Genomic DNA, 25,214 nt, shown 5'->3' on the forward strand with positions numbered 1-25,214 from the left:
AATTGAAGTGTATAATGTGATGATTTGATAAACCTATCTGTTTTAAAACTATTCCCACAAGTGAGTTAGTTGGCATATGCATCACCTCACATATTATAGAGGATGTCTTAACATTTAAAAAAGTGTATATATTGCTAATGACTTCCTGAATCCCTATTTCAGGGATCTCTGTGTGCTTTCACTCCAATTGCTACTGTTCTCTTTCATTTTATTACTGTCTACTGTTTTAGTTCAATCTTGCTTTGTGTTCCCTTTATAAATCAGTCATTATTTTGTGTTATCTAGGTATTGCTTGTTTGCCATTTTCCTTCTTCACCTTTTTTCTTGTATCTCACTCCTTTCTTCTGGGATCAGTTTATTTTCTCCTGGAACGTACCACTTATAGGTTTTCTTTTCAACAAGGGACTGTGGGTGGTAAACGTTTTCAGTCTCTGTAAACACTTTTTAGTTTATCCTCACATATGTGTGATAGTTTAGCCAGGTATAAAATTTTATGAATGGTAATTATTTCCCCTGGGTCTTGGAAGATTTAATTAACTTTAGGGCTCTACTTTTGCTGATGAGAAATAATGCTGTAATCTAATTACTATTTCTTTAAAAGTTACGTTTCTTTCCTCTTTGCTTCTAAGACTTTGTCTTTGGGGTTCTGTAGTTTTATTAGAGTGTATTAAGATTTGGATGTATTTTTACTCATTCTGATCAGCACTTGTTGTTACTTTTAAAAGAGGTTTCAAATCATTTACTAGTTCTGGAAAGTTTACAGATATTAGCTCTTCAAAGATGACCTCTTCTCTATTCTCTCTTTATGGAATTTCTATTATACAAATATTAGATTGTGGTAGATTAAGTGACACATTATTTGTTATTTCTCTTAGAGATGGAGTCAAGTTCCTCTCCTCTTGAATATATACCAGATGTGGGGAATTGTTCAACCAATAGGATAGAGAAGAAGTATTGTCTTGGAATTTCTAACACTAGCTTGCAAAAATGTGCAGCTTCTGTCCAGGCCTATCAGAATAGTTTTGTGAAGAACACTGAGCCTCTGTGTAAGAAGTCTGGGTTCCCTGAGATCACTATGGTGGAGAGTTCATGTGTGGGCACTCCAGTTGACAGTCTTAGTTGAACTTAACCTTTCAACCATTCCATCAAAAAGGGCAAGAAAAGTGAAACCATACTGAAGCCTCCAGATCACTCCAGACACTGTGTGATATACCAGTATCACCCAGCTAGGTTCTCTCTGAATTTTTGACCTGCAAAATCCTCAGGTATAATAAAATGTTATTGTTTTAAATGAGTGAGTGTTGGGATGCTTTGTTACACAGTGGTGGATAATAGGATAGATTTTCTTTTCTATAGCTTTAGTCATTTTCTATATCTTTATCTCTCAATGGATAATTTTCTCATATAATATTCTAGATCACAGATTATACCTTGAGCCATCATTGACTATTTTGATATCAATAACTATATATTTGTTTCTCACAGTTCTGTTGGTTCTTTAGGAAATACCTTTTATTACCCTTCTTTCCCCAGTGTTGATTCACCCTTCCATATTCTTAATAATTTTAAACCTCACTGTTTTCTGATTACTGGTTAATGATCTTTCCATTAATGATATCTGTGGAGACATATCTTTTTAAAGATTTATTTATTTATTTATTTATTTATTTAAGAGGGGGAGAGGGACAGAGAGAATCTCAAGCAGACTCCACATTCAGGATGGAGCCTAACTGCTGCATGCACCTGACACAGGACTTTATCCCATGATACCCTAAGATCATGACCTGAGCCAAGATCCAGAGTTGGATGCTTAACTGACTGAGCCACCAGACCCCCTCCTGCTGAGACATATTCTAGGGTGAATTCCTAAAGTATTTTTTAATAATAATATTAGAAAATATTTTTATCTTTTGAGCTTACTTTTAGTGAGATTCCTTTTCTTTGAGATTTTTTATGGAACCAGAGTAGTTAGCACTTTCCTACCATATACCTCAGAACATCATTAGGCAGGAGCCAATCTTTGTGTTAACTTCAGAACAAATTCATGTGGGATAAAATTGGGCCTCAAACTCAAGTGAAGCAGAAGTTTTAGAATAAAATAAAATTCTTTCACCTAGAGCTTAGATGGTGACAAAGAGTTATCATTGTGAGGTATGTGAATCTTTGTTTTCCTAGTTCACATATTTTGTTTTCAACAAGAAGAAAAACTTTCCATAGGAATTTTGATTCTAACTCTTTCTCACTGGAGAACCTCATCCTCCTCCTCATCCCCTGAATAGATGTTAAAAGCAAACCTCCAGATCACTGGGATTTTCAGGTTAGCTGCTGGTCACATTGCACACTTACTGTTCTTTCTTTTTTTCACTTTTTTCCTCATTTCTGGTACGGGGCTTTTCCCTTCTTTATTGAGTGCTTAGCTGTGCATTCATTTTTATTGTTATATTTTATAAAACATTTCTAAATGTCTGTAGCAGATCCATGTATTGTTCCAATTGGTATTCTTTCTGTTTTTAGTTAGAAAGTCTGAATTTTTGGGGCACCTGGGTGACTCAGTGGGCTAAAGCCTCTGCCTTTGGCTCAGGTCATGATCCCGAAGTCCTGGGATCGAGTCCTGCATCGGGCTCTCTGCTTGGTAGGGAGCCTGCTTCTCTCTCTCTCTGCCTGCCTCTCTGCCTACTTGTGATCACTCTCTGTCAAATAAATAAATAAAGTCTTAAAAAAAAGAATGAATTTTCTTTCTTCCTTCCCCTTCATTAGAAAATATTTATATATGTATGTATATATGTATATTTATTCTTTTTTAAATAATAAAACGATTACTACTTTTTAAAAAATAGCTGCCTTTTGATAATTTGATTATATATATTTGCCCTGAAAGATCAAGAAAGTAATACACTTGCACTCCATCCTTCATTAGTATTCTTATTTCATATTTCCCACTATTTACAGTGAGCTAGAGATTTTCTTTCCCAGGTTTATTGCATCAACTTTTAATTTCATATTTATGTAGTGATTTTTAAAGAAAATGTAACATTTCCACTGTGAGATTCTATTACTTAAACTCAATTCTATTTTAAAAATGATGTATGGTTCATCTGAGTTCCTTATGGCCAGCACTTCTTCATTGTGAATTCTTTATTTGATTCATGTTTTATAGTTGAATTATGGCTCTAGTTGATTTTTTTCCAGGATACATACACAAGTAGTACATATTCTGTTTTCTTAAATATTTGACAATGTTGTATGTAAAAATAATTGTTTTTATTTATAAAAAATATCTTAGCTTGGTATAGAATTTGGGGGTCACATCTCTTCTGCTCAAAAACCCTGTAAGTATAATTTTGTTAGAGAGAGAGAGAGGGAGGGAAGGCACAAGTGGAGGAGGGGGTAGTGGAGAGGGAGGATGAATTCTTAAGCCGACTCCATGCTGGCCATAGAGTCCAATGCAGAGACTCAATCCCAGGACCATGGGATCATGACCTGAGCCAGAATCAAGGGTCAGCCTCTCAACCTGAGCCACTCTGGCGCTCCTACTTTTGTTCCTTTTGAGTCTAATGTTGCTGAAGTGAAGTCAGAGACAAGATTAATTTCTACCTGTTTCTTATGTCTTTTATGCTCTTAGGATTCTTTGTTTTTGAATAATCTCTAGAGGAGAATAAATCATGAAGTTAGTTGTTCTCTATAAATTTCTCTAAAACCTCGTAAGTGCACATAATGGGATCAGACAAAAAGAAGAAAATATCTGCAGATTTACATATTTTTTGGTAAAGTTTTCTTCTACTATATCCTTAATTGTTTGTAATATTTCATTCTTTGTCTTTAAAAATGAATCCCTAATACTTACATGGTATATATATATATATAATATCTTAGATACATATAATTGTTTTTCTAATGATTGTATTTTCCTTGTCCCTCTCCTTTTTCTGTAATTCTCATCAGTCTCATCTCCATAACGCTAATTCAGATTTTTGCCAAGTCAATTCTGCTCAGGCTTTTAAAGTTTAAGTTCTATAATGGTTTCTATTTGCATGTTTTTTTCTATTGTCATCAGTTCACTTTTCATACTGTTGCTTTGCTATTTCTTCTTTCAGTTCTTAGTTCTTCTTTGGGTTTTTCTATCGCAGTGTTTGTGTTTCATTTCCTGGGCAGTATGAAGTGATTGTGGCTTATGTTTTCTGCTGTTTCCTGGAGGAAGTCTTGTTCCAACCTGTAGTCTTCATTTTCCTTTTTATTGTTTGCATTCTTTTTCTTTTCTTTTCTTTTTTTGTTTTTTTTTAAGATTTTATTTATTTGACAGAGGGAGAGAAATCACAATCAGGCAGAGAGGCAGGCAGAGAGAGAGAGGGGAGGAAGCAGGCTCCCCGCGGAGCAGAGAGACTGATGTGGGGCTCCATCCCAGGACCCTGGGATCACAACTTGAGCCGAAGGCAGAGGCTTTAACCCACTCAGCCACCCAGGCGCCCCGCATTCTTTTTCTTTTATATTTTGCATAACTATTACATCATTTTCCCCCTTTTGTTTACTCATCTTTGAAAGAAATCATGCCTCTATTTGTCATTTGCTTTTATGTGTTTGCTTGTTTGTTTTGCTACTTGCCAGGAATATTGTGAACAGAAAATTTTTGCCAGTGTTTCCTTTTCATCTGTCTACTTGTTGAAACTTGCTTTTGCATTACAGGATTGTTATTGGATGTTTTTTTGTTCAGTTATTTCTCTGGTTATAGTTTAGGTTGTACACAATGAAGTGGTAGGGAAGAGAAGTTAAGGAGAGACTATGGAAGGGTTAGGTACATAATCTTTGCACATACAACCTCCAGCCCCAATCTGCTGAAATAGCTGGAGTTCTACCTGATCTTGCAAACACTGGAATCAGCAAGGGTAGTCTGGGAGAGGCCAATTCAGTCTAAAAACCAATGGCTTGAGGGCCTGTTGTTTATTGAATACATAGACTAGGTACTAATTTTTCTTTGGTAAATTGATTTTAACCAGTAGCTACAAAATTTTTTTGTAGCATCTTTCTTCAAGAGTAGCATTATATCTAGGTCATCATTTCTCTGGATAGAGAGCTGTATTCACTGGAAACAGAAATACTGGTCACTGCCTCTCTTCAAACTCTGTAACTCTGGCCATTTACACTAATCGCTACTCATTTTTGATGTGACCTACTCCCAGACTTTGCTCTTCCAAATTGTGCATTAGTAGGGCCTTCAGAAACTTTTCCATTCCCCCCACCCTACCAATTTAAGTTCATAAATAGAGGCAATGAGCCTTGAACTTGGTATTCTTGTCCAATTGGTTCACCTTTCACAGATATTCTTGGGAGTTTGTGGAATGGGATTGCAGCCATTTTATGGTTTCAGGATAAACAATTTCCATTTTTCTTTTTGGTCCTTGATGATCTTTTAAGTGGATTTCAGAGAGAGGAGTTTTTAAAGTTTGAATGTTTTATACATTAAAAATCTATTTTGCACTGTAAATAATAACTCTAATTTTTTTGGTTCTGTAATTTTAGTTATGCTACAAATTGGATTTCTTATAATTGTAAGACCTATAAAAAATTTGTATATGACCTTCAGTGTTCTATCTTTAAAGTTAAAACTACTTTATGCACAGAATAGCATCCATTTTTTATTTTTATTTTATTTTTTAAAATATTTTATTTATTTATTTAACAGAGAGAAAGAGAGAGAGAGAGAGAGAGATCACAAGTAGGCAGAGAAGCAGGCAGAGAGCGAGGGAGAGAAAGCAGGCTCCCTGCTGAGCAGAGAACCGGACTGGGAGCTTGATCCCAGGACCCTGGATTCATGACCTGATTGAAAAGCAGAGGGTTAACCCACTGAGCCACCTAGGTGCCCCTGCATCAATTTTTTTAAATATTCATTTAGCAGTGGGAGAAGTTGGTAATAAAACATATTTGGAAAGAGCTCCCTCTCATACATGTTTGTTGATTTCTGGAAGTTATTTCTACTTTTATTTATATTTTATAACTTACTGAAAATATATAGCCTTGGTTATACTATTCTTATGAATTTCCTCCCCCAAGGAATAGTTTAATATTTATGAATGTGCTATTGTTCTATAGTCTTCACGAATCTCTACTATTACTAAAAACCAATCAAGCACCCTGAAGACATCAGGAACCACCCTTTCTATCAGGGAGATAAAAATGTCCCCCAAATGAAGGAAAAGATTCTTGGGTGATTTTTTGCGTTTCTCTATATTGAGAGTCTGTACTTGTGTGTACAAGTGGATCCAACAGGCCCTTGATATCTGAGATTCTTCTTCGTGAATGCCTAAATCTGTGCACATGGAAATATTTAAAACCTTACACCGAAAATGAGAAACTCCAACTTCCTAGAAGATTTTCAATTATTTGGACATTTTTTTAATATATCATTACTTCCCAACCAGGTTTTCATGATGATTTTCTGAAAGTAAGGGTCAAAACTAAAGAATAACAAAGGTAAATGAGAGGCACATGCTGGACAGACTGGATGAGTGAGACAGGTTTATACACCAGCTGCGACTTCTACATAGCACCCAGACTTTCTTTTTAGATCCTGGCCTCAGCAGATTACCCAAATGACCCAAATGTATCTTTGAGGTTGTTGGTCAAACTCACTAATCTTAAATTACCAAATATACAGTTTTCCAGTTTGGGTTCTGTGGCTGATAATACAGAAGGACTCATTTTTGTCAGGTGCTTTTTGCTTTTCTTTTTAATCTCTCAAGGATAAGCAGGATAATTCATATTTTACCAACCCAAGTCTTCATTTACAAAGCTGGTGGTAAAGTTCCCTACTGTCAAATTTTAATACTGGGTTCAGAATTCCCAGTGCAAATTTACACTTGGTTTTCCAATTAAAATGGGCTTTTGTGAGTCCCCTGCTGATAGCCATTGGCTTGATAAAAAGTAACTTCATTTACAACAACAAGGGTGTTTAGGGAACCCAGTGTAAGACTGACTCTTCTGCTGTTGCCTTGAGCCCAGCTGTGCTGAAATATTAAACTTTAGTAAATTAGGTGAAATTGCAGCTTCCTGGCTGATACAATAATGTCCTTTTCTTTTTCTGCAAACCGTCTGCAGTATGAGTTGTCTGCCCAAATCTGCTCTAAGAGAAATAAAATTCAGACTATCTCCCAAATCCAGACAACTTTTCATTTTCAAGATAATTGTGCCATATCCTACTTGTCTAACAGAATGCCTCACTTTCAGACATGTAGAACTGGGTTGCTTTATTATTTTAACAGCACCTGAATATAGTATTACTTTTTTGTGCCCTACTCAGATAAGCAGCCATATTCCTAAAAATGTTGACCTTATGTAAAAGGAACAACTTTTTCTTTATTGATTAGCACATACTTTAACAGCAGGAGTAAGCTATGGAAGGAAATCATATTTCCAGTCACACCCATTTTCAGTTTTTTCCTCCTTCTTCTCTTTAAGGAAAGCGTTAGTTCCTAGGCGTTTCATTCATTGATCAAACATTTATTGATCGACTATTATGTGAAAAGTTCTGGTTTGTTTTCAACTAAATATTTTTAATTAGAGTAAATGCAGGGTTAGCAGAAAGGAACTAGGTAGCCCATATTTCTCTTTTGGGTATAAGTTATTTTTTTCAGTGACAAAATCCCTGGCAACAGCTTTATCGTTGTTTGGCCGCCTTGTTCCCCCAAAGGCTCTGGGGTGGGTCTTTTAGGTCAAGACCTTGTGTCTCTAGAAGACTCCAAGTGAAATACAAATATTTTTGTCGCTTGGGAAAGCTAACACAATTAAAGACTTTTCAGAGCTTAAGCCCTTCCAAAGTATTTGCGAGATCGTGAAGTCCAGTTGTTCTTTCGGAGAGAGCTCAACTCTGTACGATCTAATGAGGCCCCATCTAACAGTTATGGGGTTTACGGTTCACTGAGGTTCCTCAAGGGTTGAGTCGGGAGCAAAGCTGAGGTTGCACTGCAGGAGACATGCGCAGTGTGCTGGAGGCACGAGGACAGAATCGCTTGGGGGCAGAAAGAGGACAGCCAGACCGCATCACACCGCCATAGGGCCATTTTCCAGTATCTAACCAATATGATTTAGACCAACGTGATTTAGACCAATGGTCTGCTAAGTTTTTCTGAAAAGGGATAGATAAATGCTTTAGGCTCCAGGGCCCTTATTATCTTTGTCACCACTACTCAACCCTGCCTTGTAAACCCAAAGCAGGTCCCCCCAGCTACGTACAGCCATGGAGAAGACAAAGGAACCGGCATGGAGGTGTTCCAAAAACACTATTTGCAAAACCAGGCTGGGGCCCAGCTCGGCCTTCAGGTGGTAGTATGCCAGCCCCTAAAGATTCCCTGGCTCCTGGTAAATCCACTCTCGGTGCCTCTAAATCTGCGTTCAAGTAAGAGACGGTTCCTCCTCCTCTTGGGTACCAGGATCTACCGAACGAAACCAAGTCCCTAGCAGCCTTCGCGTGGGAGCGATCCAGCCGAGCGACTACACAGTTTTAAGAAAAGTTTTGAAGTGGTCTCTTTCCTTTCTTCTCTTTCAGTCCTCCGAGTCCTTGCTTTCCACCGCAGGGACGCGGAAGGAGTTGCGGTGTGCTTGGGTGAGCTGCGTGGGCTCCGGGGAAGAGCCCGCGGGCACTCCGGGGAAGGCGAGGGCGCACAAAAGTTGGAGCCCAATCAGCACCGAGTCCAGCTCGCGAGTCCCAACCTTCAGGTGACCCCGCGCGGCGGCGGCAGCAGCGGCGGCGGAGGAGGAGGCAGCGGCGGCGGCGGCGGCGGCGGCGCGGCGACTAAAGCCCGCAGCGGCTCGGAGCGCCTCCGGGAGGAGAGGAGGCGAGCTCGGCGAATCGTCACTGCCAAGCCGAGCGCCGAGCTCAGCGGTCCGGGGCTGGGCGCGAGAGGGCGAGAGCCGGCACGCGCCTTCTCCCTTCGCCCCCGGCACACCGCGAGAGGCTGGGCCGGGGCGTCCCGGGTGCGGGCCCGCGCCGCGCGCCGTCGTCGCCCCTCCCCGCCGCGTTTGAACACTGGAGGTGTGCGTGGCCGCGGCGGCGGCGGGAGCGGCGAGTCGGGCCGGCCGGGCTGCGCTTCGCCGGGGCGGCGGCGGTCGTGCGTGGGGCTCAGGATGCGGCCGGGGGGCGCGCTGCTCGCCCTGCTCGCCAGCCTGCTGCTGCTGCTGCTGCTGCGCCTGCTCTGGTGCTCCACCAACGCGCCCGCTCGCTCCAGGTAACCCGCCCGCCCGCCGCGCGCCCCCCCGGGGCTCCCCCGCCGCCCGGCCGCCCGCCTCCGGGCCGCCGCGAAGGGAAGCCGACGGGCGGCGGTCGCGCGAGGGCTGGCCGGAAAGGGGGCGTCCAGGAGGCGGGACGGGCCTGGCCCGGGCGACCGAGGGGGCGACGCGGGGTCCAGGTGGGCACCGGCTGCGGCGGGGAGAGAGGCGAGGGCTCCGGCGGGCGGTCGCTGCGGAGCGGGACCTGCCGTCGGGTCCCCCGCGGTCTCCCGAGCTCGCCGTTCTGGTCCGTGGTTCCCCTTCCTTCCCGCCCTAAGCACCTTCAAACTCCGGGGTCTGGGAGCTGCCGGGGGCGGGGGAGCCGGGCGGCGCGAGGACGCCCGGGCCAGGTGCGAGCGCGCTGCGGCCGCCGAGCCTGTCAGCGACGTGTAACAACTTAGTTTTTTTCCTGGCGGTGCAGGCTCTCGGTGGAGGAGAGCAGGGACGCCACCCGCGGTACCCCCGCCGCGCTCAGGACGCTCCGGAGCCCGGCGACCCAGCTACCGCGCCCCACGAACAGGTACCCGCGGCTCCGGGCGGCGGGCGGGCGGGGACTCGGCGGCCGCGGGGCGCGGGTGGGGCGCGGCTGCAGCCGCAGGGCTCGCCTCGCGCTGTCTGGCTGGGACCGCGCGATTGAGTGCGCTTGGGTGTCTGAGTGTGCTCTGTGTGTGTGTGTGTAACTCCTCACACTGTGCGTGCGTGTGTGTGTGTGTGTGTGTGTGTAACTCCTCACACTGCCTCAACCTCCCCTGTAAAGCCTGGATCTCCACGTAGAGGTTCTTCGAACCGAGGGAGACACTCAAACAGCTGCACTTTGCCAAAATGGGTGCTGAGGCCCCTTCTCCGTCACCTGGTGTTGAAAACCCCGGAGAGAGGCAGCTCAGCCTGTCCATAGAGGGATTCGGTTGGTTTGCTTTTTGTCTTTATGCTTTACAGGGCACCCGTGTAGAGAGATTCACGTTTGGGAGAATTCTGTGCGCAACGTTCAGACTGGTTTTGTCCTTAGTGAATGGAAGCTTAAAACTGTTCTTTTTCACTCACAGGAGTATTTATCCATGTGCAATAATTATTTGGTTTTTATCTTTCTTTCTGATTATAAAAGTAATACATGCTTGTTGCAGAAAGTTAGGTAATATGAGAAATGTATTAAAAAATATTCACCCACAGATCATATTAAGGCTTTGGTCTGTATTCTTCCAGTAGTTTTTTTCTACCTACATATATTTTAAAAATATATTTAAGATAGACTTTGTGGTCTACCTTTTTTCCTAAAAAATTAGACAAATACATATCATTACCTCTCCCCCACTATTGCTTTTAATTGTTGGATAATTCATCAGATGAACGTGCCATCTGTTTAACTCTTTGTAGCTCTAGACATTTTGACTGTTTCCTGTTTGCTTTTTGTTTTATTTGCTGTTAATAATTCTATTAAGTGTATTCTTGTATGTAAATTCTTATCTTCATATTAAATGAATTCTCCAGGATAGAATGATAGAAGTCACATTATTAGGTTGAAGAGTATATGCATTGTTGGTTCCAAACACATATGGCCAGTTACATCCTGGAAGAGTTGGTTCAATTTACATTTTCATCAGAAGAATGTACCGTTCCGTGCCTCAGCAATGCTATTCTTACCTCAGTTTTGTATACTGTCTCTTTTCCTCTGCCTATCTTTTGTGAATGCTTTTTTCTATGTTTCCTTCTGTATATTCTTGGCTCTTGGACCTTCTAAATCTTTCTGACTGAGCAACCCCAGGGCTCCTGTGTAGCATAGTCATAATAAAGGTCTGGGGGAGCCTGGAAGAAATCTTGAAGTGCAGGAACAGTCTCCCACAGCCCTCCTATTAGGATTTTATAACATGTTAGAGGTACTAAGAAATCCTAGAGTAACAAAACTTTTGATAAAAATAGTGGCCTCTGGTTTGTATACTATAGATAGCATAGCTTTCCAGTGATCTGGGGAGCATTCCATTTTTTTTTTTTTTTTTTTTTTTTTTTTTTTTTTTTGCAGGCTTTGGTACTGTTTGTTATTCATTTTGGCATTACCTCTTGGGGAAATTTTGAAAGAATGCACTAATTGAATTACCCGGTTCTAGGCCTTTTTTGAGGTAATTCTTTGATGAATTTTTTAGCTTCTTTTGGCATACTTTTCTATTTTGCATGCTTCTTGAGCTAATATAGGTAATTCCTATGTTTTTCTGAATTTGATTCAAAGGCTTTTTAAATACTATTCTGTCATGTTTTTAAAAACCTGTCTAATTTATTTTATATGCCTTTTATCATTTATGATTTTAATTATTTATGTAGCAGGGATACAAATTTTAATCTGTACTACTTGATTATGGAGAGAAATTGGAATTTCTTTTATTTTTCTAAAAGATTTTTTATTTGCTTATTTGACAGACAGAGGTCACAAGTAGGCAGAGAGGCAGGCAGAGAGAGGAGGAAGCAGGCTCCATGTTGAGCAAAGAGCCTGATGCGGGGCTCCATCCCAGGACCCTGGGATCATGACCTGAGCCAAAGGCAGAGGCTTTAACCCACTAAACCACCCAGGAGCCCCTATAATTTCTTTTAAAGATTTATTTATTTATTTTAGAGAAAGAGAGCATGAGCAGGAGGGGCACAGGGTGAGGCAAAAAGATTCTCAAGCAGACTACCCACTGAGCTCAGAGCCTGAAGGGGGCTCGATCCCAGGACCCTGAGATCAGGACCTGAGCCAAAGCCAAGAGTTGGACACTTAACTGACAACCCAGGCACCCCGAGAAATTGGAATTTCTTAATTTTTCTGTAGCTGCTCTGATCTTTCCTTTATGAGCCCCACACTGTAGGTAATAGGTAAAAGTTATAATAGTAATGCTAATAGCAGTAAAGATAACCGACACTTAATGAATACTTTAATGGGCCAGATATTGATCTAGGCACTTTATATTTATTAACTCTCTTAACCCTTAAAAACTACAGAGAGAAACTATGATTATCTTCATTTCATAGTTGAGGAAACTGAGGCATGGAGGGAAGAAGTAAATTTCCCAGAGTTACAAGGAATTTGTGGATCCAGGAGTCAGACCTAGGCCATGTGGATACAGAATCCCACACTCTTTTTTTTTTTTTTTAAAGATTTTATTTATTTATTTGACAGACAGAGATCACAAGTAGGCAGAGAGGTAGGCAGAGAGAGAGGAGGAAGCTGGCTCCCGGCTGAGCAGAGAGCCCGATGCAGAGCTTGATCCCAGGACCCTGAGATCATGACCTGAGCCGAAGGCAGAGGCTCTAACCCACTGAGCCACCCAGGCACCCTAGAATCCCACACTCTTAATGGCCTTGCTGTGTAACCTTTCTGAGGTGCTGGGCAAGATGGGGTGTGTGTGTATGTCTCCAGGTTAAAGCTTAGTCCGATGTGACAATTTAATCAACTCTTTCTGGCAATATTTATTCTTTCTGGGAGCAAATGCTCCATCTGCCATATTGTTTTCATCATTTCTTTTTACTTAAAGATGACACTCAGATACAAGGAGGAGGTGGGCTTAGATGATGTGTTAGTAGGGTTAAGAGTTGGGGTTCATGATCATGGTAACCTTTGACTCCTCTAATTTCCAGAGTGATGTTGTCCACTTTCTATCTGATGGCTGGGTACCACCCAGCTGATAGCCAGTTAGGAAATTGCAGTTTGTGGCTCATTCTTTTTCTTCGGGTATTCTACCTTATAGGTCCCCCCACTCTATCTTCCTCACTGAGCTCCCACCTGGTGAAGATTCTCTCTTAGTCCTCTCCTGTGTTGTTACTTTGCAACATTTGCTCTGAGGCTGTCTCACCCAGGTCTGGCTCACCAGATCCACAACCAGTCTCCCAGCTATTTCTGGGACCTGTCTAAACTTACAAGAATGGAGGCTGGTTCCAGAAATTAAATAGAGGTCCTCCCTCTACTTGCACTGTGAAGTACATGTGACCCTATTCTAAGTTAATTTCAGGATGGGAGGCTGTCCAAGAAGCGATCTCTTTTCAGAGTCCGAGGTGGGGGAGGAGGCCAACTTCGTCTACTCTTGTGGTTACCCTTATCTTTCTGTCCCCAAGCCAGAGCTCTCTTCTTTCCACCTCTGGTCCCAGTTGGGAATGTGCAGTCTACCCCAGTTCCTCATATTTTCTTTTGTCCTGACTCAAACCTCCAGGTTGAATTCAAACCTAAGTCTTAATGGTAATTTGTGGAGACCAGGTTTGAAAAGATTGAGAAAGCTCCAAGAGCTGTTTCTTCCAAATAAGGTGGTTAATGTGCTCAAGTGGGAGAATGAGAAGAATCTGGAATTCTTTTCTTGAGGCCATAGCATACCTTGTTTTGCTTGGCTATAGCTGAATATCACCTTATTTTTCTCTTTGCATTTTTTGAGTAACAAGTCTTCATCGCTCCAGAATCCCCCAAAGGATGCTTTAAAATGACAGAGGGAAAAGTCATGTCAAAGTCAGAAGACAAAAGAGAAAAACTTAATAATAATTTTCAAAATATAATTCCATTACAATGAATGCTTTCTTTTTCTAATAAGTTTTGTCAAAGTTTGTTCTAGGTTTGTTTTTCATACAACCAGCTCCTGGATTTATTTCTCAATTTTGGCATGTTTTCCTTGTTGTTACTTCATTTGTGCTCTCTTTATCTTTTAAAAATCATTCCTTTCTTCCAACTTAATGCCTTGAAGTGAATGCTTTATTTATTTTTCTGTTTTGCTTTGTAAGAGAATGTTTACTACTATGAATTTTCCTTTGAACGCAGCTTTAGGTCTGTTCCTTAAGTTTGGATACATAGTGTTTTGATTTTCAAAAATATATTCTAAACTGTGTATAATTAAATTAATTTTTAAAAGATTTTATTAATTTTCTTTAAGTATACCTGATGTGGAACTTGAACTCACAATCCTGAAATCAAGAGTTGCATGCTTCACTGCCTGAGCCTGCCAGGTGCCCCTATAATTGCACTAAAATTTTAAATAATTTTTATCTCCATAGTGATTTAGGAGAATACTTAAATTTTCAGGTGGTTGGAATTTTAAAAAATACTAATCAAATATTCTTTCTTTTAATTTCATTTTTGATTACAAAATAAATTAGTAGAATCTGCTATAATGTCATAAGTTAGTTCTCAAATACTCAAAAAGTGAGAGACTGGACTATCAGCAGTGTTAATCATGTAGCCGGAGCAAGTCTGTGTAACTAGCTGGCTTGGAATTCCAGGGTCCCTCCACGGGAGTATCTATGTCCCGGTTGTGACTTAGTGCCTATTAGTGGGGGTGTCCATTCTGACTTTAACATCCATGGTGGTGATTCAGGCTCTGTGTCTAGCTCAGATTTCCCAGTGAGCAACAGCTATGCTGTGAATGTTCTGGTACTTACTGCCCATTTCATTGCCCCTTCAGGGATGACTGGACTATGAGTTTTCCAGAGATGTGGGGACCATACTTCTACTTCTCTGCTTTCTTAGAGAGGTTTACCTGCTATTTTCCCAAGTGGGCTGCCTTTCTGTTCCCTGTGATCCTTTCTTCCTGCAGTACAACTTTGACTTTTCCTTGTTTGACACCTGGGCATCCACAAAGGGCAGACATCAAAAGTCAGTTGTGTTACATCCCAACTCATTATTGTGGCAAGTGCTTTACGGCATGTTTTGTAGCAACTTTACTGCATGATTTTTAGATGAGTACAAAGAAAAAGAAAACTGCCTGTCATTCAGGGTACAAAAGATGGGTACTACTCGTATTTTCAATAACTTTGTATGCACATATCTGGCAGTTTTGCTATGCATATTTTGGTAGGGGTTAGTAAAACTTTTTAAACTTTTCTTCATGTCATTTACCTTTCTGCAACATAATTTTTAGAACATGGTATTTGAACTTGTACACCTATCATAATTTAGGCTTAGGTTTTTTTTAAAATTTTGATTTATACTTTCATATGAACAACTTTATTTTTAAAAAGATTTTATTTATTTATTTGAGAGAGAGAGGGAGCATGGGGGGAGGAGGGTCAGAGGGAGAAACAGACTCCCTGCTGAGCAGGGACCCTGATGTGGGACTCGATCCTGGGACTCCAGGATTATGACCTGAGCCGAAGGCCGTCGCTTCCCACCCAGGTGCCCCATCATATGAACAACTTTATACCTTTGCACGTATTCTTGATTATTCAAATAAATTCTAGAAGTGGAGGGGCTAGATCAAAGAATATAGGAAATTTCAAAATGTTCCTAGGACTTGTCCAACAAAAATGGTTGTTTCAGTTTATTTTTCTGTTAGCAGTGTAGGAGAGTGACCATTGACTCAAACTCCTGACAGTTCTGTGTTTTAGAATTTCTTTTCATATTTTTAGTTTCACTATCAGGATATAATATTTTATTGATGTCTTAATTTCTATTTGTAATGTTGTGCTTAATCTTTAGGATATTTTTAAATTTTACTTTATGGTTTGGCTCTTCATACTGTTATCTATCTTTCTATCAAGATCCTCTGTTTTCTGGAGCTCCTGTGTGGCTCAGTTGGTTAAGTATCCAAACTCCTGATTTCCGCTCAGGTTATAATCTCGGGGTCCTGAGACTGAGTCCCACCTCACGCTGCAGGGGCTCCGCTGTCAGCCTGCTTGAGAATCTCTCCCTCTGCCCCTCTCCCTGCTTGTGCATGCACATGTGCTGTTTCTCTCTCTCTTTCAAATAAATAAATAAAGTCTTTAAAAAAAGATACTCGGTGTAAACCTGGTGATTCACAGTCCTGTACTCCTGGGGATAAAAATATATGTTTATAAAAAATAAAAAATTATTAAAAAATGGAAAAAAAAAAGATACTCGGGGTGCCTGGGTGGCTCAGTGGGTTAAGCCTCTGCCTTCGGCTCAGGTCATGATCCCAGGTGCTGGGATCGCGTCCCGCATCGGGCTCCCTGCTCGGCCAGGAGCCTGCTTCCTCCTCTCTTTCTGCCTGACTCTCTGCCTACTTGTGATCTCTGTCTGTCAAATAAATAAATAAAATCTTAAAAAAAAAAGAATTTAAAAAAAGATACTCTATTTTCTTACAGCTATACAAGAGGTTTATGAATATCAAAAATGTAAAACTTCTCTTTACCATGCATTTAAATTGATTTTCTAATTTAGTTAACATTTAATTATGTCTGTGGTTATTTAATCTGTGCAAGTTTCCAACCTTTCTACTCTATCACTTGTATCTACTTTTCTTTCCCAATTCTGCTTCTGAATAAACGTAACAGTTCATTTATTGAAGTATTTGCTGTGCTAAGTGTACATTTTAAGTACATTTTAAAATATTTAAACATTTAATGGTCCTAGAACTTCTTTCGGCATGTGGCAAAAGGGGGGCTTTTATTAAGTTATTATTATTCTGTCCTGTACTTTTGCTTTTGAGAATTTTTTTTTATTTGAATTAGGTTCTTGCTCACAATCTAGAAATATTGGGTGGGGTGCCTGGGTGGCTCAGTCAATTAAGCGTCTGTTTTTGGCTCAGGTCATGGTCCCAGGGTCCTGGGATCGAGCCCTGAGCCCTGCGTTGGGCTCCCTGCTCGGCTCAGCGGGGAGTCTGCTTGTCTCTTTTGCTCTGCCCTTCCCCCTACTCCTGCTTTCTGTGGAGCTGACTCTCTGTCTCTCAAGTAAACAAACAAATAAAGTCTTAAACCCAACAAGTCTAGAAATACTGTTGAGATTTTCTTTTCTGTTGTTCAGTGCTCAATGCCATTGTAAACATTCAGCTTACAATGCCATTGTGATGGAGCCTCTCCCCACTTCTTCAGGTCTTTGTTTCCATTGTGTTCTTGGTCAGCTGGCATAAATCTTGGACATTTTAGGCTTAGAGGATGGATGATAGTGTTTCTGAAACTTGAGATATTTTAAGGATCCAATTCTTATTTTTCACATATGAGTACTGAATTACTGCACCATGACTCCATTTTTTTTTTTTTTTTTTGGGTCTTAGAATTTTTCTAAAATTTCTGTTCATCTATTTTCTGCCTTTTAGGGCCCTGAAAAACAAATAAGAGTAATCCTAACTTTTACTTTTTCAAAAGTAACCTGTTTGATTTTTTTGTGTTACAGATCCTGAGAGGAATGTTCTTTTCTTTCTTTGCTGCTGTTAAATTTACAGCAGTATGTCTTTTCAGTGACCTCTTTTGGTTAACTTTTTCTGTAAGCCTTTTTAATCCACTGGCCCAGTTATTCTATTTTGTTTCTATTTATTCCATTTGGTATCCTATAATGGATTATGTGATGTGTTTCGCACATTCTGGTTGTATTCTGTGAAGTGAATCTTCATTTTTTGTGTGTGCCGGTGCTGAACCTCTTCCCATCATTACCTTTCCATGTAAACGATTTTATTTCTTTTTCCGATTTCAGTTTTTCTCTTTGTCTTTTTCCCCTGCCCTCTGGGATGGCCTCTCAAATCTGTCCTCTACATTTCTGAATGATTTTTCTGTAGTGTCAGTTCTCTGTTTGGCCCTGTCTAAAACAGTACATCTATTCCATTATTATTCTTTACAATTTTTTTCTTGTCTCAGCCTGCATCTTCTCACATCAGTTTATATCTTAGGAAACTTCTAAGTATGCTTTTAATACACCTCACCCTTCATTTCTGATGGTTTTCTTGTATTTTATTGAGAACGCAAAGCAAATGCTTTCTAAAGATTTCTTCTGCTGCTTATAGTAAATATTGTTCAAATATAGTAAAAAAAAAAAAAAGAGTATAATTTTTCCTTATACTTTGAGAACAGTGGTCTGCCAAGTTAGAGAATCTTTTTTCTTTAAGTTTTTATTAAATTCCAGTTAGGTAACATGCAGTGTAATACTAGCTTCAGGTGTGCAATTTAGTGATTCAGCACTAATGTACATCACCTGATGGTCAGTGATGTTGAGCATCTTTTCATGTGTCTGTTAGACGTCTGTATGTCTTCTTTGGAAGAAAATCTATTCATGGCTTCTCTCCATTTTTTAAAATTAACATATAATGTATTATTTGTCCCAGGGGTACAGGTCTGTGATTCATCAGTCTTATACAATTCGCAGCACTCACCATAGCACATGCCCTCCCCAGTGTCCATAACCCGGCCTCCCTATCCCTGCCCCCACACCCCAATCCTCAATTTGTTTCCTGAGATTAAGAGTTTCTTATGGTTTGTCTCCCTCCTTGGTCTCATCTTGTTTCATTTTTTTCCCTCCCTACTCCCTAAAAACCCCATCCGCCTCTCAAATTCCTCATATCAGAGAGATCATATGATAATTGTCTTTCTCAGATTGACTTATTTTGCTTAGCATAATACCCTCTAGTTCCATTCATGTTGTTGCAAATGGCAAAATTTTGTTTTTTGATGGCTGCATAGTATTCCATTGTATATACATACCTACATATATATGTGTGTATGTATATCTCTCACATCTTCTTTATCCATTCACCTGTTGATGGACATCTAAGTTCTTTCCCTAGTTTGGCTATTGTGGACATTGCTGCTATAAACACTGGGGTGCTGGTGCCCCTGTGGATCACTACATTTGTGTCTTAAGGGTAAATACCAAATAGTGCAATTGCTGGGTCATAGGGTAGCTCTATTTTCAACTTTTGGAGGAACCTCCATGGTGTTTTCCACAGTGACTACACCAGCTTGCATTCCCACCAAGAGTGTAGGAAGTTTCCCCTTTCTCCGCATCCTCTCCAGCATCTGTCATTTCCTGCTTTGTTAATTTTAGCCATTCTGACTGGTGTGAGGTGATACCTCACTGTGCTTTTGTTTTGTATTTCCCTGATTCTGAGTAATATGGAGCACTTTTTCATGTGTCTGTTGGCCATTTGGATGTCTTCTTTGCAGAAATGTCTTCTGTCCATTTCTTGATTGGATTATTTATTCTTTGGGTGTTGAGTTTGATATGTTCTTTCTAGATTTTGGATACTAGCCCTTTATATCATGTGTCATTTGCAAATATCTTCTCCTATTCTGTCAGTTGTCTTTTGGTTTTGTTGACTGTTTCATTCCCTGTGCAAAAGCTTGTGATCTTGATGAAGTCCCAATAGTTCATTTTTTCCTTGCTTCCCTTGCCTTTGGCCATGTTTCGAGGAAGAAGTTGCTGCGGCTGAGGTTGAAGAGTTTGCTGCCTGTGTTCTCCTCAAGGATTTTGATGGATTCATATCTCACATTGAGGTTTTTTTTTTTAATCCATTTTGAGTCTATTTTTGTGTGTGGTATAAGGAAATGGTCCAGTTACATTCTTCTGCATGTGGCTATCTAATTTTCCCAATACCATTTGTTGAAGAGACTTTTTTCCATTGGGAAATTCTTTCCTGCTTTATCGAAGATTAGTTGACCATAGAGTTGAGAGCCCATTTCTGGGTTCTCCATTCTGTTTCATTGATCTGTGTGTCTGTTTCGGTGCCAATACCATACTGTCTTGATGATTACAGCTTTGTAATAGAGCTTGAAGTCTGGGTTTGTAGTGCACCCCGCTATGGTTTTCTTTTTCAATATTACTCTGGCTATTCAGGTCTTTTCTGGTTCCATATAAATTTCAGGATTATTTGTTCCATTTCTTTGAAAAACATTGATAGTGTTTTGGTAGGGATTGAATTAAATGTGTAAATTGCTTTATGTAGCATAGATATTTTCACAATATTTGTTCTTCCACTCCCTGAGCATGGAACATTTTTCCATTTCTTTGTGTCTTCCTCAGTTTCTTTCATGAGTACTTTCTAGTTTTCTGAGTACAGATTCTTTGCCTCTTTGGTTACGTTTATTCCTGGTATTTTACGGTTTTGGGTGCAATTGCAAAGGGGATTGACTCCTTAATTTCTCTTTCTTCTGTCTTGCTGTTGGTGTATAGGAATGCAACTGATTTCTGAGCATTGATTTTATATCCCGACACTTTACTGATTTCCTGTATGAGCTCTAGGAGTTTTGGAGTGGAGTCTTTTGGGTTTTCCTTATACAGTATCATATCATCTGCAAAGAGTGAGGGTTTGACCTTTCTTGGCAGGTTTGGATGTCTTTTATTTCTTTTTGTTGTCTGATTGCTGTCTCTCCATTTTTTTAATGGGTTTTGGGGTATTGAGGTTTTTTTTTTTTTTTAAAGATTTTATATTTTTATTTGACACACACACACACACAGAGCATGCAAGTGCGCAAGCAGTGGGAATGGCAGGCAGAGGGAAATGGAGAAGCAGGCTTCCTACTGAGCAGAGAGCCTGATGGGGGGCTCGATCCCAGGACCCTGGGATCTTGACCTGAGCTGAAGGCAGATGATTAACATACTGAGCCACCCAGGTGCCCCAGAGTGTTTAGTTTTATAAGTTCTTTATCACATATATCATTTGCAAATATTTCTCTCATTCCGAGGGTTGTCTTTTAGTTTTGGTGATTATTTTCTTCATTGTGTAGAAACTTTTTATTTTCTTGTAGTTCTAATGGTTTATTTTTTATTTTGCTTCCCTTGCCTCAGGAAAGGTATCTAATAAGAATTTGCTACAGCCAGTGTTAGAGAGGTTACTGCCTATGTTCTCCTCTAGGGTTTTAATAGTTTCATGTTTCACATTTATGTCTTTATTTTGAATTTATTAAGAAAGCAGTCCAGTTTCATTCTTTTGCATATTGCTATCCAGTCTTCTCAACACCATTTTTTTGAAGAGACTGTCTTTTTCCCATCGTGTATTCTTTCCTGCTTTGTCAAAGATTAATTGACTATATAGGTGTGAGTTCATTTCTGGGTTTTCTATTCTGTTCTCTTGATCTGTGTGTCTATTTTTTTATGACAATACTCTACTGTTTTGGTCACTACAGCTTTGAAACATAACTTGATGTCTGGATTTATGATGCCTCTAGCTTTGCTTTTTTTTTTCAAAGTTGCTTTGTCTATTCAGGGTCTTTGTACATACAAATTTTGTTCTAGTTCTGTGAAAAATGCTGTTAGTATTTTGATAGCATTTGCATTAAATGTATAGATTGCTTTGGGTAGTATAGATATTTTAACAGTATTTGTTCTCCTGATCCATGAACATGGGATGTCTTTCCATTTCTTTGCATCTTCTTTAGTTTCTTTCATCAGTGTTTTATGGTTTTTCAGAGTATAGATCTTTCACCTCTTTGGTTAGGTTTATTGCTATGTATCTTATGGGTTTTGCTGCAATTGTAAATGGGATCAATTCTTTAATTTATCTTTGTGCTGCTTCATAATTCGTGTGTAGAAATGGAACAGACTTCTGTACATTGATTTTGTATCCTGCAACTTCACTGAATTTGTGTATCAGTTCTAGCAATTTTTTGGTGGAGTTGTTCAGGTTCTCTGCCTGTGGTATCATGTCATCTGCAAATAGTGAAAATTTTGTTTTTGCCTTGCCAATTTGGATGCCTTTTATTTCTTTTTTGTTGTCTGATTGCTGTGGCTAGGACTTAGAGTACTATGTTAAATAATGGGTGAGAGTGGACATTCCTGCTTTGTTTCTGACCATAGAGGAAAAGCCTTCAGTTTTTTCCCATTGAAGATGATATTAGCTCTGGGTTTTTCTTATATTGATTATATTGAGGTATGTCCCCTATAAACCTACTTTGTTGAGATTTCTTATCATGAATGGATGTTGTACTTCTTTTAAATATTTTTTTTCTGTATCTAGTGAGAGGATCATATGGTTCTTATCATTATTTTATTAATGTGGTATGTCACGTTGATTGATTTATGAATATTGAACCATACTTGTAACCCAGGAATAAATCCCATTTGACCATGGTGAATGATTCTTTTGATGTCTTATTGGATTCAGTTTGCTAGTATTTACTGAGAATTTTTGCATTCATTTTTATCAGGGATATTGGCCTGTAGTTTTCTTTTTTTAGTAAAGTCTCTGCCTGGCTTTGGTATCAGGGTAATGTTGGCATCATAGAATGAATTCGGAAGTTTTTCTTCCTTTTGTGTTTGTTTTTTTTTTTTTTGGAATAGCTAAAGAAGAATAGGTATTAACTCTTCTTAAAATATTTGGTAGAATTTTCTGGTGAAGACCTGTGGCCTTGGACTTCTGTTTATTGGGAGATTTTTTTTATTATTGATTCAATTTCTTTGCTGGTTATCAGTCTGTTCTTTTTCTTCTTATTTCAGTTTTGGTAATTTTTATGCTTCTGGACATTTGTTCATTTCTTCCAGTTTGTGTAGTTTGTTGGCATATAGTTTTTCATAATCTCTGATAATTGTATTTCTGTTGTGTCAGTGATATTTCTCCTCTCTCATTTGTGATTTTATTTATTTGGGTCCTTTGTCTTTTCTTTTCTTTCTTCTTCTTCTTACTCTTCTTCTTTGAGAGAGAGAGAGAGAGAGAGAGAATGTCAGTGGGAGAGGGGCAGAGAGCAAGGGAGAGAAGAGTGAGGGAGAGGGAAAATCTTAAGCGGGATTCATGCCCAGCATGGAGCCCAATGTCGGGCTCAGTTATGGCCCTGTGATCATGACTTGAGCTGAAACCAAGAGTCAGATCCTTAACCAACTGAGCCACCCAGGCACTGTGATCTCCTTTCTTTTTGATAAGTCTGGTTATGAATTTATCAATCTTATTAATTTTTTTCAAAGAACCAGCTCCTGCTTTCATTGATCTGTTCTACGGTTTGTTTCTGTTTTTTTTTTTTTTTTTCCAGTATCTATACGTTTATTTCTGCTCTGATCATCATTATTTCCTTCTACTCATTTTAGGCTTCACTTGCTTTTTTTTGTTTTGTTTATTATTATTCTTATTGTTATTTTTTAATTTTTTAGTTCCTTTAGGTGTAAAGTTAGATTGTTTGAGATTTTTCTTGCTTCTTAGGTAGACCTGTATTGCAATATACTTCCATCTCAGGACCACTTTTGCTGTATCCCAAAGGTTTTGAACTTTTGTGTTTCCATTTTCTTTTGTTGCCCTGTATTAAAAAAAATTTTTTTTTATTCTTATTCTTTTCTTTTAGAGAAAGAGTGCATGTGAATCACGGGAGTGGGGGAGGGAGAGAGGGAGAGAGAGTAGTTTATGCAGGCTCCATGCCCAGCATGAGCCCAACACAGGGCTCAATCTCATGACCCTGAGCTCATGACAAGAACTGAAATCAAGAGTCAGATGTTAGCCTACTGAGCCACCCAGGTGCCCCCTCTATGTATTAAAAAAATTTTTTTTATTTAATAGAGAGACAGTGAGAGAGAGAATACAAGCAGGGGGAGTGGGCCCTTCTATGTATTTTTAAAATTTCTTCTTTGATTTCTTGTTCAACTCATTCATTGTTTAGTAGCATGTTATTTAACCTCCATGTATTTGTGGTCTTCCCAAATTTTTTCTTCTAGTTGACTTCAGGTTTCATAGCTTTGTGGTCAGAAAAGATGCATGGTATGATCTCAGTGTTTTTGTCTTTGTTGAGGCTTGGTTATGACCTATTATGTGATCTTTTCTGGAGAATGTCCCATGTGCACTTGAAAAGAATGTATACTCTGCTGTTTTAAGATGGAATGTTCTGAATATGTCTGTTAAGTCCATCTGGCCCAGTTTGTGATTCAAAGCCACTGTTCCTTGTTGATTTTCTGTTTAGATGGTCTGTCTATTGATGTAAGTGGGATGTTAAAGTCCCCTACTATCATTGTATTATTATCAATTAGTTTCTTTATGTTTGTTATTATTTAATATATTTGTGTGCTCCCATGTTGGGTACATAAATAATTATAACTATTAGACCTTCTTGTTGGATTGTCCCCTGTATTATGAGATAGTACCCTTCTTTGTTTCTTTTTACAGTCTTTGTTTTAAAGTCTATTTTTGTCTGATATAAGTCTTGCTACTCTGGCTTTCTATTCAAATCCATTTGCATGCTAAGTGTTTCTCCATCTTCTTACTTTCAATCTGCAGGTGTCTTTAGGTCTAAAATGCATCTGTTGTAGGCAGCATATAGATGAGTCTTGTTTTCTGTGCATTCTGATACCCTGTGTCTTTTGATTGGAGCATTTTGTCCACTTATATTCAGAGTAATTATTGATACATATTTCTTTTCATTTTATTTCTTGTTTTGTCATTGTTTCCAAAGATTTTCTCTGATTCTTTCTTGTCTTTGTCACTTTTGGTCTTTCCATTCCACTCAGAGTCCTCTTTGATATTTCTTGTGGGTCTGATTTAGTTGTCAGGAACTCCTTTAGTTCTGTTTGGGAAACTCTCTCTCTCTCGTATTCTGAATGATAACCTTGCTGGGCAGAGTATTCTTGGTTGTAGATTTTTCCTTTTCAGCATTTTGAATATATCATGCTTGCCAAGTTTCTGTTGAGAAGTCTCCAGCTAGCCTTTTGGGTTTTCCTTTGTCAGTTAAGGACTTATTTTGTCTTGTTGTTTCCTTAAAAAAAAAAAAAAAAAAAAGAGTTATTTATTTCAGAGAGAGAGTAGGGGTGAGGGAGGGATGAGGGAGAGGGCAGTGGGAGAGAAAGAAAGCATATCCTGAAGCAGATTCCCTGCTGAGTACAGAGTCTGACATGGGGCTTGATCCCACGACCCTGAGACCATGACCTGAGCTGAAACCAAGAGTTGGATGCTCCATTTCTTTGGAAAAAATCGATGGGATTTTGATAAGGATTGTATTAAATGTGTAGATTGCTTTAGGTAGCATAGACATTTTCACAATATTTGTTCTTCCAATCCATGAGCATGGAACATTTTTCCATTTCTTTGTGTCTTCCTCAATTTCTTTCATGAGTACTTTCTAGTTTTCTGAGTACAGATTCTTTGTCTCTCTGTTTAGGTTTATTCCTAGGTATCTTATGGTTTTAGGTCCAATTGTAAATGGGATTGACTCCTTAATTTCTCTTTCTTCTGTCTTGTTGGTGTAAAGAAATGCAACTGATTTCTGTGCATTGATTTTATATCCTGACACTTTACTGAATTCAAGTACAAGTTCTAGCAGATTTGGAGTGTAGTCTTTTGGGTTTTCCACATAAAGTACCATATTATCTGCAAAGAATGGTAGTTTGA

General features: G+C 39.4%; 1 protein-coding gene across 1 annotated transcript in view; it reads left to right on the forward strand.

Moving 5' to 3' along the window:
• Positions 1-7,484: 7,484 nt before the first annotated feature.
• ST8SIA6 (ST8 alpha-N-acetyl-neuraminide alpha-2,8-sialyltransferase 6) overlaps positions 7,485-25,214 on the forward strand; it is a 149,914-nt gene continuing 132,184 nt past the window's right edge. Inside the window, exons 1-2 of the mRNA XM_059184031.1 lie at positions 7,485-9,215; positions 9,677-9,775. Of these exons, the coding sequence (XP_059040014.1) occupies positions 9,115-9,215; positions 9,677-9,775 (200 nt within the window). The 5' untranslated portion in view covers positions 7,485-9,114. The remainder of the gene's footprint in view (positions 9,216-9,676; positions 9,776-25,214) is intronic.

Source organism: Mustela lutreola, chromosome 8 (assembly GCF_030435805.1).
Source record: "Mustela lutreola isolate mMusLut2 chromosome 8, mMusLut2.pri, whole genome shotgun sequence".
Classification (NCBI taxonomy): Eukaryota; Metazoa; Chordata; class Mammalia; order Carnivora; family Mustelidae; genus Mustela; species Mustela lutreola.